The sequence below is a fragment of the Ylistrum balloti genome, unplaced genomic scaffold, assembly GCF_031769215.1.
Source record: "Ylistrum balloti isolate Yb309-2 unplaced genomic scaffold, AGI_CSIRO_Ybal_v1 Utg369652, whole genome shotgun sequence".
Lineage (NCBI taxonomy): Eukaryota > Metazoa > Mollusca > Bivalvia > Pectinida > Pectinidae > Ylistrum > Ylistrum balloti.
In genome coordinates, this window is record NW_026781907.1 from 2,062,539 (window position 1) to 2,076,449 (window position 13,911).

The 13,911-nt window shown below is 37.0% G+C and overlaps 1 protein-coding gene across 1 annotated transcript; it reads right to left on the reverse strand.

The window, feature by feature from the left end:
* Positions 1-1,783: 1,783 nt before the first annotated feature.
* On the reverse strand, positions 1,784-12,418 carry LOC132557187 (bone morphogenetic protein 15-like). Its single transcript, XM_060221687.1, has 3 exons — positions 12,133-12,418; positions 3,413-3,562; positions 1,784-2,475 (listed from the first exon to the last, which is right to left on the reverse strand). The coding sequence occupies exons 1-3, from the start codon at positions 12,416-12,418 to the stop codon at positions 1,784-1,786; spliced, it is 1,128 nt and encodes a 375-aa protein (XP_060077670.1).
* Positions 12,419-13,911: the final 1,493 nt, after the last annotated feature.

Sequence of the window (13,911 nt, forward strand, 5' to 3'; positions counted from 1 at the left end):
TGAAGACCTTTTAATGCTGCAAGTACACAATTATGATGGGTCATTTGTTAAGACATAATATTATGACATGATGTATTTGGTGCGACATCAAATACATCATGTCAAAATATTATGTCTTATCCTGCCTGTAGCTGTACAGTATTTGAAGGTCTACGTACAACACTTGTAATTACATAACATTACTCAACAGCTTGAAATTAATATATTTGTTGAATTTAGAAGCATAACGCTGTGTATTTTTGCAATTCCATATTATCTCAATATTTCAATTACAGAATTAAACATCATAGGTTTAATTGTTCTTTATGTGGTCAGAGAGAGAACAGATTTATGTGTTATCCATATGAATGTGCTTTTGGTACAACCATTATAAAATACTATTTTTACACACACCCTTCTCACACAGACAAATATAGTTAAAGTCGTATACAATAATTGCTTTATGCGTCGGTCCATCTCAATTAAGAAGTATTTAGTTATTTTTTGGTCAAACATCAATTCTGTGCAACCGACAATTTTTATAAATGTTGACATGATTTGCACTTAGTCATTCTAGATGAAATGTTGTGATTAGGAGAGTTAGTTAGGATGGTGATATTTTGCATGAAAGATGCAGTAAAAGTGGAAGATATTTTATTAGAGATAGTGTTACTGTGTTATTTTTAATACTTCACTGTAACTGCATTTATGATAAAGAAAAAAATTCTCTCGGAGTTCCCTTTGCCTGATATTAAAGTGTATAAACTTAGTGTAATTAATATTCACAGGATAATGTAAAACAAGATAGGTTCTTTGCACATGCATATTGCCGGGAAGCACAGGTCACATCATGCATAGGTGTTTGATGGAGTTAATCTAAATTTGGACAACAAATATGTGTAGGTTCGTTTATGATTTATTAATACCGCTTTTAGTGGATATTTTAAATTTACCTTACACATGTTTACCCTGGGCTTGTATATTGCTTTAACTAACCAATAAAAAGACATCTAACTTTGAAGTATATGAATTCACACGTACATATTCTGCATATATATTTGGAAACTGAAAGAAAAGAATAAAACCAAATGAAAAGAAATTTAAACTTTATTATTTATTTTACAATAGATATGGAACAGATTTTTTCAAAGTTATAGTAATTACTTTTAGTTGGGTCGGATGGAAGTGCGCAAGAGGTCTTAGTAGTAGGAGGAAACCGGAGTCCCCGGGGAAAACCTGCATGAATTACTGCATGTTTTTGATGACAGTATGTGTCTAATTTTATACCTATTCCACTCTGATATATTACAATAGACAGACAGCACAACATTTCACGATGTGTGAGAACACACCAGGCACAAACGACTGACAAATTATAACTGTGTTCATGTTTTCATATTGGTGAAAACACATTCATTCAGTTTCCTTCAAAATTGAGCATTGAGCAAAAAAGAGCATGGAATTTCCAAATATATAAGTTGTATAATTCTACAAAATTGTATATTGATATACATTTGTGATGACATGGAGCACTCTTTCTTTGCAGATCAAGACAACTTGTTCTCTTTACATTTTATACACCATTTCACATTTCAAAAACAAAAATATATTTTCATTGTCATTCAACAGTTATGAAAGGACATGCCAATGTATTCTTGTTCCTTTAGACACAATAATTGTGCAAGTCACTTTAGTAAAGCAGAGATCTTGTCCTTGATTCTGATTCATTTCATCAAAGAGTGACTATGAGTTATCAGCTGTGAGTCGATCCTATGAGAAAATATGATTAACCACCATTTCGTCTTTAGCGACAACTACATGCGGTAACCCTGATTCCATCTAGACGAACAAGTATGTTAGCGTCATCTTCCACGTAACTTATGGAAAGTGGTGCCATTTCCGAAGCTGTGCAGCACACATCTGGTGGAATGCCATGCCTAGACACGTTATGGTACATACGATACAAATCTACAACTCCCGAGTGATGGGAGTATTTCATACTGGTATGGTCATATAATGGCGTCGGACAGCCACCAACACAAACATTTGCATGGAAACTTGTAGGGTTGGAAACATAACTCCAACCAATTTCCGTGAAACTCACTGTCCATGGGTGCACATGACATAGGTTTGTCTCCAAATGTTCCGCTGATGATCCAATTGGTGCTGGCGTGTTCTGCGAGGGAATCTCAGTCATTTCCTGATTTTCAGATCTTTTGATTCTGATTCGATATGTTTCTCTTTCAACAAGCTTATCTAGTACATCTGTATAAGGCGTATGCATAGAAAACTCCTTCCAAAAGTCTAAATGCAAATTAATTTGAATAACAAGGGCGATGGAGAATTTATTGAAGTGCCCACACCGCAGATATCGCTTTCTATTTTTCACACAGACTCTGAATCTGATTGTTTTGTGGCCATTAGAAAGATGATGATATAGACGATGTGTGACATTTAATGCATGTCCTTCGACTGTCCACTTTGCGATTTTCCAAACTGAAATAAGTTCAAACACAGGATTAAAATATGAGACGATAGCCAGAAAATTGTTTTTATGTTTGCTAGAATTTTGCTTTGGCTAGACATACTGTAGGATATTTCTAAATGTAATCATGAAATGAAATTAAATTGAAATCATACACCTACCGTCCATAGTCATTGCGTTATCATTTCATTTAATTCATTCAGAAAGGGAAAAAAATCCTTTTAAATAAAAGAAGTAAGGGATGTGTGATTAGTAAATCAAACAGAAAAATGATAAAATGCATGTAATTTGAGTATTAAATAAAAGATAGTTAATTTGGCTCAATCTTCCAGGTGATATTATGATTTTCTGTTATCACCTTTTTCTCTATTTCACAATTCAAAGCTAAAAATGATATAGAACAAAAAATCTCTTTCTAATTTGGTTTGGGGAAGGGAGCCATTTTATATATGTTGAGTGTGGTTTCGAATGTGTGAATCAAAATCAGTTTTGTATAAATCGAGGGCCTGGGAAAATCTATATTCAGATAGATATAAAATAAAAATGGTTAGACCCAACCCCACTCCTATTCCTGGATGGAAGTTTACATCTTAAACAGGACTTTTATAACAATAAAATTGAAAAAAACATTGATCAAAAAGGGCTTCCAATACCCTTCTGTTTCACAACGTTGCAAAAATATTCAAGTACTGAACAATGGTGGGATTCTAAAAATTGACATAATTGTTCATGGGCATAGGTACATGTATTGACGATAATTATAAATCTCGGGGTGGGAGGCAATAATAACGTTGAGTCAGTTGTTGATTGACATTGTCTTAACATATGAGAGAGTGCTTACAACTCTACACTTTGAGAACGTAGCTCATCATGTGTTCTCTTTCCCCTGCAATGAATTTGATGCATCAATTTTAAAGAAATGCATTATCTACTCCATGTAACACTTACAGTGAAGCTTTTGAGTGTGGGATCCCGTCGGAGGCGACACCCGTACTCGTTCAAAATTGTGATCATAATCCTTTATAACAAGGTCTGCTCGTTGGATTTTAGAAATATTGTTGATTGTTTTTGGTAAGTTGAAAACTTGTTCTCCTCCAACTGCAATGAAATATGTCAACTGATCAGCTTTAGGAAGGACTGAAACACTTGTATTACAAAATATGGATGGTTATCACCTGTAGAAAAAGGTCATATTCAGTGTTTTTCTCATGTTCTGGTGATATTCTCTTTACATTTATAAATCTAAAGATGCAAGAAATCTAAAATATGTGACCAGTTTTAATGGTACTTGGTGCATTTGTTTCTGATATCAAGTGTTAGATACACAATACAATTTAACAATGGTTTTACGGTCTGATACACAATACAATTTAGCAATGATTTTACGGTCTGCAAATTAAGTATACAATAAAATTGGTAAGACTTTGGTTGCCTGTTGCGAGGGCATGTCTGGCTTTGAGGTTCCTTTATAAATTACTCGTGTAAATTTAAAGAAGCCTCTGTCTGGCCTTATGAATTATTTATAAACTAATATATGGTGTTGTCTGTATTACAATATAGCAATATAAAAGAACACAAGGGAAATGACTTAATTATTTATACTGAGCTTAGTATTTATTTTGTGAAGCAGAAACTATATAGCAAAAGTGGAGATATGATATGTGGAAACATACAAACACTATACGTCTACTTCATTTTCATTTGGGGGTGGGGAGGGGGGGGCGGGGGCTGGGGCCCCCAGGGGGTCCAAAGCAGGCCCCTGGTGAGGGTATCGGAGGGGCAAAGCCCCTCGACGGAAAATGAATTTCATGATTTCAAAGATGTTTTGAATTGTTTTCTGAGACAGGCTTTTTTTTTTTATCTATTTCACAACATACTTTGAACCCCTGACAAAATAACAGCTAACTTTTTGTTCTTTTGATTCGCGAAAATGTCCATGACAATTTCCATATCTTGGTTACATGTACCATTCGGTCTTTGATGTGTCACTTTTAATGTGGTCACTCGATTCGACTTTTTTTGTTTGAAAAACTTGCCGATCGACGTCTGTAATCCAGAAGCCTTCTTCATTTTGAAAATTTGCACTTTAACAACATTATAATCGGAAACGTTGAAATGATAGTAAGAAGTAGAATAGTATGACGTGTATAAAGTTCCGGAAAGCAATGCACTAGGCCTAGTTGTTCAACAATTTTCTATCTATATTTTTTTTATTTATCAAAAATATTAGATATTTATTTTCAACCTTAGTTTTGTAATTTTGTCCGACATACTCTATGCACGAATTTTTATATGCAAGCCCGGGCTTTTTCTTTCTATGGAAGCTACGCCCCTGTTTTTTAGAGGAACGAGCTGAAAGTTGTATGATTGTCTACCCGACCAAGTTAGTTTTCTATAGGTACTGCGGTTCCCTCACACACTAAACTCCGGCCGTCGTGTGTGTCAATCTTCATCTGTTGTTATTAAGTTAGTATGTTTTGTTTCACATTTTTTATAAAATGAAATAAAGGTAATAATTCGTTTTTTATATTATTTAAAGTAACCACATTGTTTAACTTTCCGGAAAATTGGATATCACCATCAATGTTTACAAAGGATAGTAAGTTATACTCCTTTATGATCTTCCGTACAATTCATCCCTATCGTTACTGGAACATTAATGCTTAATAGAGAAACAGTTACAACTATGCTATTGTTACTGCTTCAATAGAAGAACATTACATTGATAACACAAATCTCTTAGACCCCATGTAGATTGATTTGGGTATCACTTATTATTATTATATATCAAATACTTACTCGTACAGGTATGTTACTTGTTTATCAGATAAGATTTATTTCTAAAGTGAGGACATCGCGAATGTCTACCAACAGAAGCGGTGACCTCAAAGAGCTCGAGAGGCAAAAGCTTGCAAGAGGTAATGGTTGTGAACATAGATAAATTTTCTTGTCTATATGATAAAGCAATTCATTCTTTTTTTCAGACAATAACATACATTTTATATATTAATACAATCACGCATCGACATACATACACAACCATACATTTACACCCTCACACCTACCTAGAGTATAAGTATATGATAAGTGTTCCACGAAAATAACTGTCTATACTGCAATAGAAAGCAATTCATTACGTCTCTAATTGTATGAATACTTTGTCACAAATGTTCTCAAACCTATATAGAATATAATTCTTGTTACATTTAATTTTTTATTCATTACATAAAATCTTTTAACAAGTTGAATTATACCCGGAAATAAGTTGTTCAACAATGTTATCTAGAGATTGATGTTAACATAGGATGCATCATTCAAGATGGTGGCCATGTTCTAAAAATACACCAATGACTGTCAATCCATCACTTTTTGTGTCGCCTGCAGAGCTGGAGGACACTTTGGGATCATTTTGTCCGTCGTCACGCGTCGGCGGCGTCCGTACGAAAGTTTTCCGAACTTTTTTCGATTATGTTTTGAATTATCAAAATGAAATTTAGTATATGGCTTCATGTTGGAAGGGAACAGATTAAGTTCGATTCCTGGTTGTCTGTAACCCTTCTTGGCAGAGTGATGCCCCTTTGAACTTAGAAAATTCTCTGGGAATATTGTTTTCTTGATGGTCCTCCTGAGGTGATGATGATGTAACCTGAGATAATGGTCCTCCTGAAGTGATGACATTGTTACCTGAGATAGTGGTCCTCCTGAGGTGATGATAGAGTTACCTGAGGGAATGATAATGTTACCTGAGATAGTGGTCCTCCTCAGGTGATGATAATGTTACCTGAGATAGTAGTCCTCCTGTGGTGATGATAATGTTACCTGAGATAGTGGTCCTCTTGAGGTGATGATAATGTTACCTGAGATAGTGGTCCTCCTGAGGTGATGAAAATTTTACCTGAGATAGTGGTCCTCCTCAGGTGATGATAATGTTACCTGAGATAGTGGTCCTCCTGAGGTGATGATAGTGCTACCTGAGATAGTGGTCCTCCTGAGGTGATGATAATGTTACCTGAGATAGTGGTCCTCCTGAGGTGATGATAATGTTACCTGAGGTGATGATAATGTTACCTGAGATAGTGGTCCTCCTCAGGTGATGATAATGTTACCTGAGATAGTGGTCCTCCTGTGGTGATGATAATGTTACCTGAGATAGTGGTCCTCCTGAGGTGATGATAATGTTACTTATGGTCCTCCTGAGGTGATGATAATGTTACCTGAGGTGATGATAATGTTACCCTGAGGTGATGATAATGTTACCTGAGATAATGGTCCTCCTGAGGTGATGATAATGTTACTGAGATAATGGTCCTCCTGAGGTGATGATAATGTTACCTGAGATAATGGTCCTCCTGAGGTGATGATAATGTTACCTGAGATAGTGGTCCCCCTGAGGTGATGATAATGTTACCTGAGATAGTGGTCCTCCTGAGGTGATGGTGATGTTACCTGAGGAAGTGGTCCTCCTGAGGTGATGATAGTGTTACCTGAGGTGATGATAATGTTACCTGAGGTGATAATGTTATCTGAGGTAGTGGTTCTCCTGAGGTGATGATTGTGTTACCTGAGGTGATGATACTGTTATCTGAGGTGATTATAATGTTACCTGAGATAATGGTCCTCCTGAGGTGATGATAATGTTACCTGAGATAGTGGTGCTCCTGAGGTGATGATAATGTTACCTGAGATAATGGTGCTCCTGAGGTGATGATAATGTTACCTAAGATAATGGTCCTCCTGGGGGGATGATAATGTTGCCAGAGATAATGGTCTTTCTGAGGTGATGATAATGTTACCTGAGGTGATAACAATGTTACCTGAGATAATGGTCCTCCTGGGGGGATGATAATGTTGCCAGAGATAATGGTCCTCCTGAGGTGATGATAGTGTTACCAGTGATGATAATGTTATGTGAGGTGATGATAATGTTACCCGAGGTAGTGGTCCTCCTGAGGTGATGATAATGTTACCTGAGATTGTGGTCCTCCTGAGATGATGATAATGTTACCTGAGATTGTGGTCCTCCTGAAGTGATGATAATGTTACCTGAGATGATGACAATGTTACCTGAGATAATGGTCCTCCTGAGGTGATGATAGTGGTACCTGAGGTGATGATAATGTTACCTGAGATAGTGGTCCTCCTGAGGTGATGATAATGTTACCTGAGATAATGGTCCTTCTGAGGTGATGATAATGTTACCTGAGGTGATGATAATGTTACCTGAGGTGATGATAATGTTACCTAAGATAATGGTCCTCCTGAGGTGATGATAATGTTACCTGAGGTAGTGGTTCTCCTGAGGTGATGATAATGTAACCCGAGGTAGTGGTTCTCCTGAAGTGATGACAATGTTACCTGAGATAGTGGTCCTCCTGAGGTGATGATAATGTAACCCGAGGTAGTGGTCCTCCTGAGGTGATGATGTTACCTGAGATAGTGGTCCTCCTGAGGTGATGGTGATGTTACCTGAGGAAGTGGTCCTCCTGAGGTGATGATAGTGTTACCTGAGGTGATGATAATGTTATCTGAGGTGATTATAGTGTTACCTGAGATAGCGGTCCTCCTGAGGTGATGATAGTGTTACCTGAGGTGATGGTAATGTTACTTGAGGTGATGATAATGTTACCTGAGATAATGGTCCTCCTCCTGAGGTGATGATAATGTTACCTGAGATAATGGTCCTCCTGAGCTGATGATAATGTTACCTGAGATAGTGGTCCTCCTGAGGTGATGATAATGTTACCTGAGGTAGTGGTCCTCCTGAGGTGATAATGTTACCTGAGATAGTGGTCCTCCTGAGGTGATGATAATGTTACTGAGATAGTGGTCCTCCTGAGGTGATGATAGTGTTACCTGAGGTGATGATAATGTTACCTGAGGTGATGATAATGTTACCTGAGATAATGGTCCTCCTGAGGTGATGATAATGTTACCTGAGATAGTGGTCCTCCTGAGGTGATGATAATGTTACCTGATGTTACCTGAGGTAGTGGTCCTCCTGAGGTGATGGATGTTACCCTCCTGAGGTGATGATAATGTTGCCAGAGGTGATAATAATGTCTTTCTGAGGTGATGACAATGTTACCTGAGGTGATAACAATGTTACCTGAGATAATGGTCCTCCTGGGGGGATGATAATGTTGCCAGAGATAATGGTCCTCCTGAGGTGATGATAGTGTTACCTGAGGTGATGATAATGTTATGTGAGGTGATGATAATGTTACCCGAGGTAGTGGTCCTCCTGAGGTGATGATAATGTTACCTGAGATTGTGGTCCTCCTGAGATGAGATTGTGGTCCTCCTGAAGTGATGATAATGTTACCTGAGATGATGACAATGTTACCTGAGATAATGGTCCTCCTGAGGTGATGATAATGTTACCTGAGATAGTGGTCCTCCTGAGGTGATGATAATGTAACCCGAGGTAGTGGTTCTCCTGAAGTGATGACAATGTTACCTGAGATAGTGGTCCTCCTGAGGTGATGATAATATTACCAGAGATAATGGTCCTCCTGAGGTGATGATAATGTTACCTGAGATAATGGTCCTTCTGAGGTGATGATAATGTTACCCGAGGTAGTGGTTCTCCTGAGGTGATGATGTAATGTCCTACCTGAAGTGATGATAATGTTACCTGAGTGGTCCTCCTGATGTGATGATAATGTTACCTGAGATAATGGTCCTCCTCAGGTGATGATAATGTTACCTGAGATAGTGGTCCTCTTGAGGTGATGATAATGTTACCTGAGATAATGGTCCTCCTCAGGTGATGATAATGTTACCTGAGATAGTGGTCCTCTTGAGGTGATGATAATATTACCTGAGATAATGGTCCTCCTGAGGTGATGATAGTGTTACCTGAGGTGATGATAATGTTATCTGAGGTGATTATAGTGTTACCTGAGATAGCGGTCCTCCTGAGGTGATGATAGTGTTACCTGAGGTGATAATAATGTTACCTGAGGTGATGATAATGTTACCTGAGATAGTGGTCCTCCTGAGGTGATGATAATGTTACCTGAGGTGATGATAATGTTACCTGAGATAATGGTCCTCCTGAGGTGATGATAATGTTACCTGAGATAATGGTGCTCCTGAGGTGATGATAATGTTACCTAAGATAATGGTCCTCCTGGGGGGATGATAATGTTGCCAGAGATAATGGTCTTTCTGAGGTGATGATAATGTTACCTGAGTTGATGATAATGTTACCTGAGGTGATAACAATGTTACCTGAGATAATGGTCCTCCTGAGGTGATGATAGTGTTACCTGAGGTGATGATAATGTTATCTGAGGTGATGATAATGTTACCCGAGGTAGTGGTCCTCCTGGGGTGATGATAATGTTACCTGAGATGATGACAATGTTACCTGAGATAATGGTCCTCCTGAGGTGATGATAGTGGTACCTGAGGTGATGATAATGTTACCGGAGATAGTGGTCCTCCTGAGGTGATGATAGTGCTACCTGAGATAGTGGTCCTCCTGAGGTGATGATAATGTTACCTGAGATAGTGGTCCTCCTGAGGTGATAATGATGTTACCTGAGGTAATGGTCCTCCTGAGGTGATGATAGTGTTACCTGAGGTAATGATAATGTTACCTGAGGTGATGATAGTGTTACCTGAGGTGATGATAATGTTACTTGAGGTGATGATAATGTTACCTGAGATAATGGTCCTCCTGAGCTGATGATAATGTTACCTGAGATAGTGGTCCTCCTTTGATGATGATAATGTTACCTGAGGTGATGATAAAGTTATCTGAGATAATAGTCCTCCTTAGGTGTTGATAATATTACCTCAGATAGTTGTTTGAAAAGATGTTCAGATGCTGAAAGAATGTTACCTGAGAGAGTGATATTAAGGTGTTCATGTCATAGATGATGTTATGTAAGATGGTGTATTTAGAAATTGCGTTTTCACGACGTCAGATTTTCGGCATGCCTGTACCTTGTGTATAAAAATAAAGACTTTACGGCGTCATCGAGTTTTTGGCAGAACTGTTAAGTGGATTGTCGCCTTGGTTTTCACGATGTCATCGAGTTTTGGCATGCATGTACCGGGTGTATTTGGATTGTCAAGTTAGTTTTTACGACGTCGTCATCGAGTTAAGGCATGCATGCTCAATATGTATTTGGGTCGAAGGGTTTGTTTGCACGAGTATCGCATTGAGAAAACCATTTAATGAATAATAATTTTGCTCAGCTAACATTCTCTCGGGATCATCTGAAGGAGGACCACTTTCTAAGGTTACAATCTCTTGGGATGATCTCTCATCTCAGGAGAAGAACCACCATCTCAGGTAACATATCGGATCATCATTTCCCATCTGTAGAGGAAAGCTACAATCTCGGGTAACATCTTGGGATCATCATTACTGGAGTACCACTATCTCGGGTAACATTCTCGTAGGATCATCATCTCAGGAGGACCACTATATCATTTAACATTCTCTTGGGATCATCATCTCAAGGGGACAACTATCGGGTTCTGCAATTAAAAGACATGACATGACAGCTATCTATTTTTGATATAGCAATTATCTTGAATGATGCACCATGTTTACAGAAGTAACATCTCAGAAACATGACCTCTCCTGATCTAAATTTGTACATAAGAAGATAAAAGCAATGTGGGGGATATAATCATTATTCATCTTGCGATTAATAGACTGAAGCTGTAAAATGAGGCTGAACTGTTTTGTCGGACTCAATTATTCACACGATAAAAATCCTAACACTCCATACGCTTTTCTTCTTTCCGTTTAAAGACCAGTCATCCTAACCATCGCCAGATTGATTGCTTTTCGGATACCGAAAATACTTAACCTGATCCCCCTCTCCTTAGCGGGGACGGTGGCAGTTAATTACTTCAGTTTTATTTGTACAAGAAATGGAAAAGCCTTGTTTTATTTTTATTTTTCATCCTTAAATTGATAAAAACATTTGAAAGTAACTGGGATTACAACCATTTCTTCGTGCCTCGTTAGAAATATTTGTCTGGTCTATAAGTGGAAAGAGATTTTTTTGGTACGAAAAATGTATGGCATGGAATAACTATTTATAGTTAATTACTTCAGATTTATTTGTACAAGAAATGGAAAAGCCTTGCTTTATTTTTATTTTTCATCCTTAAAATTGTTGTACAACAGGACAAGCATTGCTTTATTTTATTGTTCATCCTTAAATTGATATATACATTTGAAAGTAACTGGGATTACAACCATTTTCTCATGCCTCGATAGAAATATTTGTCTGGTCTATAAGTGGAAAGAGATGGAAGATTTTTTGTATGAAAAACGTATGGCATGGAATAACATAAGTCTAGTATGATTGACGTTAAATCAATGATAAGCTTATGTTTACTTTGAACATTCGCTAAGAGAAATCAATAATATATACAGTTAATTACTGACAGTTAGGAAGATGTCAGGTGTAAGTGCCTACTTTTCAAAGAACTAATTTTAAAGACATTTAAAAGAGAATACGTGTATCAAATTAAAGATGTTTTTCTTGATAAGAAATTTTCGGCCGTAAGTTATATTTATTATAAAACACATAAAAACTGAAGTAGAGTAGCGTTAAAGTCGAATTAGATAGAGCCTTGCATGCCTTAATTATATTTTTCCAAAAAAAGCAAAATAACTTTAAACTGTATTACTTTACCTTGATTGGAGTAGAGTATTTTGACTTGTTCAAGGTCGGCAAAGTCTAGTCGTGATCCGATCACACGACGGTATGAGGGATCGTCGTCAGCCTCGGCAAACTGTAGATACCTCCGTAATGTAATCGCAGGGATATATTGTTCATGCCCTGGTGGGTATTGCATATTGCGATATAATGATTCCAAACGTCCCTCCTGTTGTGCTGTTGTAAAACATGCTAACAGAAACGCCAAGTACCAATGTATACTAAATTGCGGATACTTTGCACGTGCAAAACTTTCTGCCATTATCGTTGTAGTCTAGTATGGCTGTACTCTCGTGTTGATGTAAGTTCGAATAAAGAAGCCAATGGAAATGTCCAAACATAACGTATATAAACCATTTCACGTGATGGCGTACAGTCTTTTTTCAGAGCAATATGTAAATTATGAAATATGTACAACTACGACATTACTGGTGGGCGTTACTCTGCGTCGTGAAAGGAAATGGACGTGAACTAGATAGAAATATGAAGGATGTGAGGCTACTGTTTCTCGGTCACCTCTAAATCGCGTGTTTACTTTCTTTATTCTTTTGACCGAAAAACAGGTATACAGTTGTAAATATCAAGCTGCGTAAATAGTTTCACGTATAAATTCGCATTGTTTCGAGTTTTTTTCTCGTGGTATGTCTTTTTTCTGATTTGTTGATTGCTTTGGGTAACATTTCTGAAAATTCTTCCAGATAACGTGATAATGTGAAAAATCAATCAATCAATAAATAAAATAAACGAATAAATCAAAACATGTATCAGTTATGCATGTTTCATTCTCAATTGAATGCCTTGTTTTATAATACGTGCACTAACAGTAATTTCTAGTTGTTGGTGATAAATTGACGTTATCAAATATTAAGGAAGTCACGTCAGAAGGAAGTTCGTAAATTTAATCAACTTTTGTCGGAACATTTTCGTACGAGCAATTAATTAACTTGTGACATGGATTTCACAGATTTCATCGTGCAGTGTCAGTATGATATAGATATTGCTCTAAAGTAATATATTATATATTGTAGAGTTAGTATAATATTGCTAATGCTTTAGAATAATATACATTACATTGAAGCATCACTGTTATAGTTATTGCTCCGAAGTGATAGATATTATATTGTAACGACAGTATATTAGCAATTGTCTGAAATAATAGATGTGATGTAGAATCATAACTCATATCATAACGATTGCTCCAAAGCAGTAGACAATATATTGCAGCGGCACTCTATCATAACGTTTGCTTGATGATATATTAATCATTATATTACAGCGATTGCTCCCAAGTAATAGATAAAATTGGTGTCACTATATTTTAGCGATTGCCCTGAAGTAATAGATAATATATTGGACCGTCACTATAATTTCGAGTTAGTAATCCTAAATTTTGAGTTAGTAAGTCGAAATTTCGGGTTAATATCTCAAAATTTTGACTTGCCCAAAATTCCGACTTACTAACTCATAATTTCGGATTACTAACTCGAAATTTCGAGATAAAATGAAACACAATGTGGCCGGAATACGCTTCCGTACTTCCCCGCGAGTTTTGACTTTTCTTTCGTTCACTTTTGGTTTTCCTCATTCGCTTTCTAGACTCCGGCATCACTAACGAGTCTTAGGACGAAACAGCTGCATGATGCAGTTTAATTCATTGTTTAGCTCTACTATATCGAACTCTGAATTTCTACTTACAGATTATTCACTTGTGTGTCTTTTGTACATCACTGAAGTGGTAGATTACTGTGTCTTTGA

Bases quoted from the DNA above. Each gene is read 5' to 3' on its own strand.
- LOC132557187 (XM_060221687.1), bottom strand. From the start codon at position 12,418: ATGGCAGAAAGTTTTGCACGTGCAAAGTATCCGCAATTTAGTATACAT. The intron at 3,563-12,132 runs GTAAAGTAATAC...ATTTCATTGCAG, and splicing joins AATACTCTACTCCAATCAAG to TTGGAGGAGAACAAGTTTTC. The intron at 2,476-3,412 runs GTAAGTGTTACA...AACTTATTTCAG, and splicing joins CCACACTCAAAAGCTTCACT to TTTGGAAAATCGCAAAGTGG.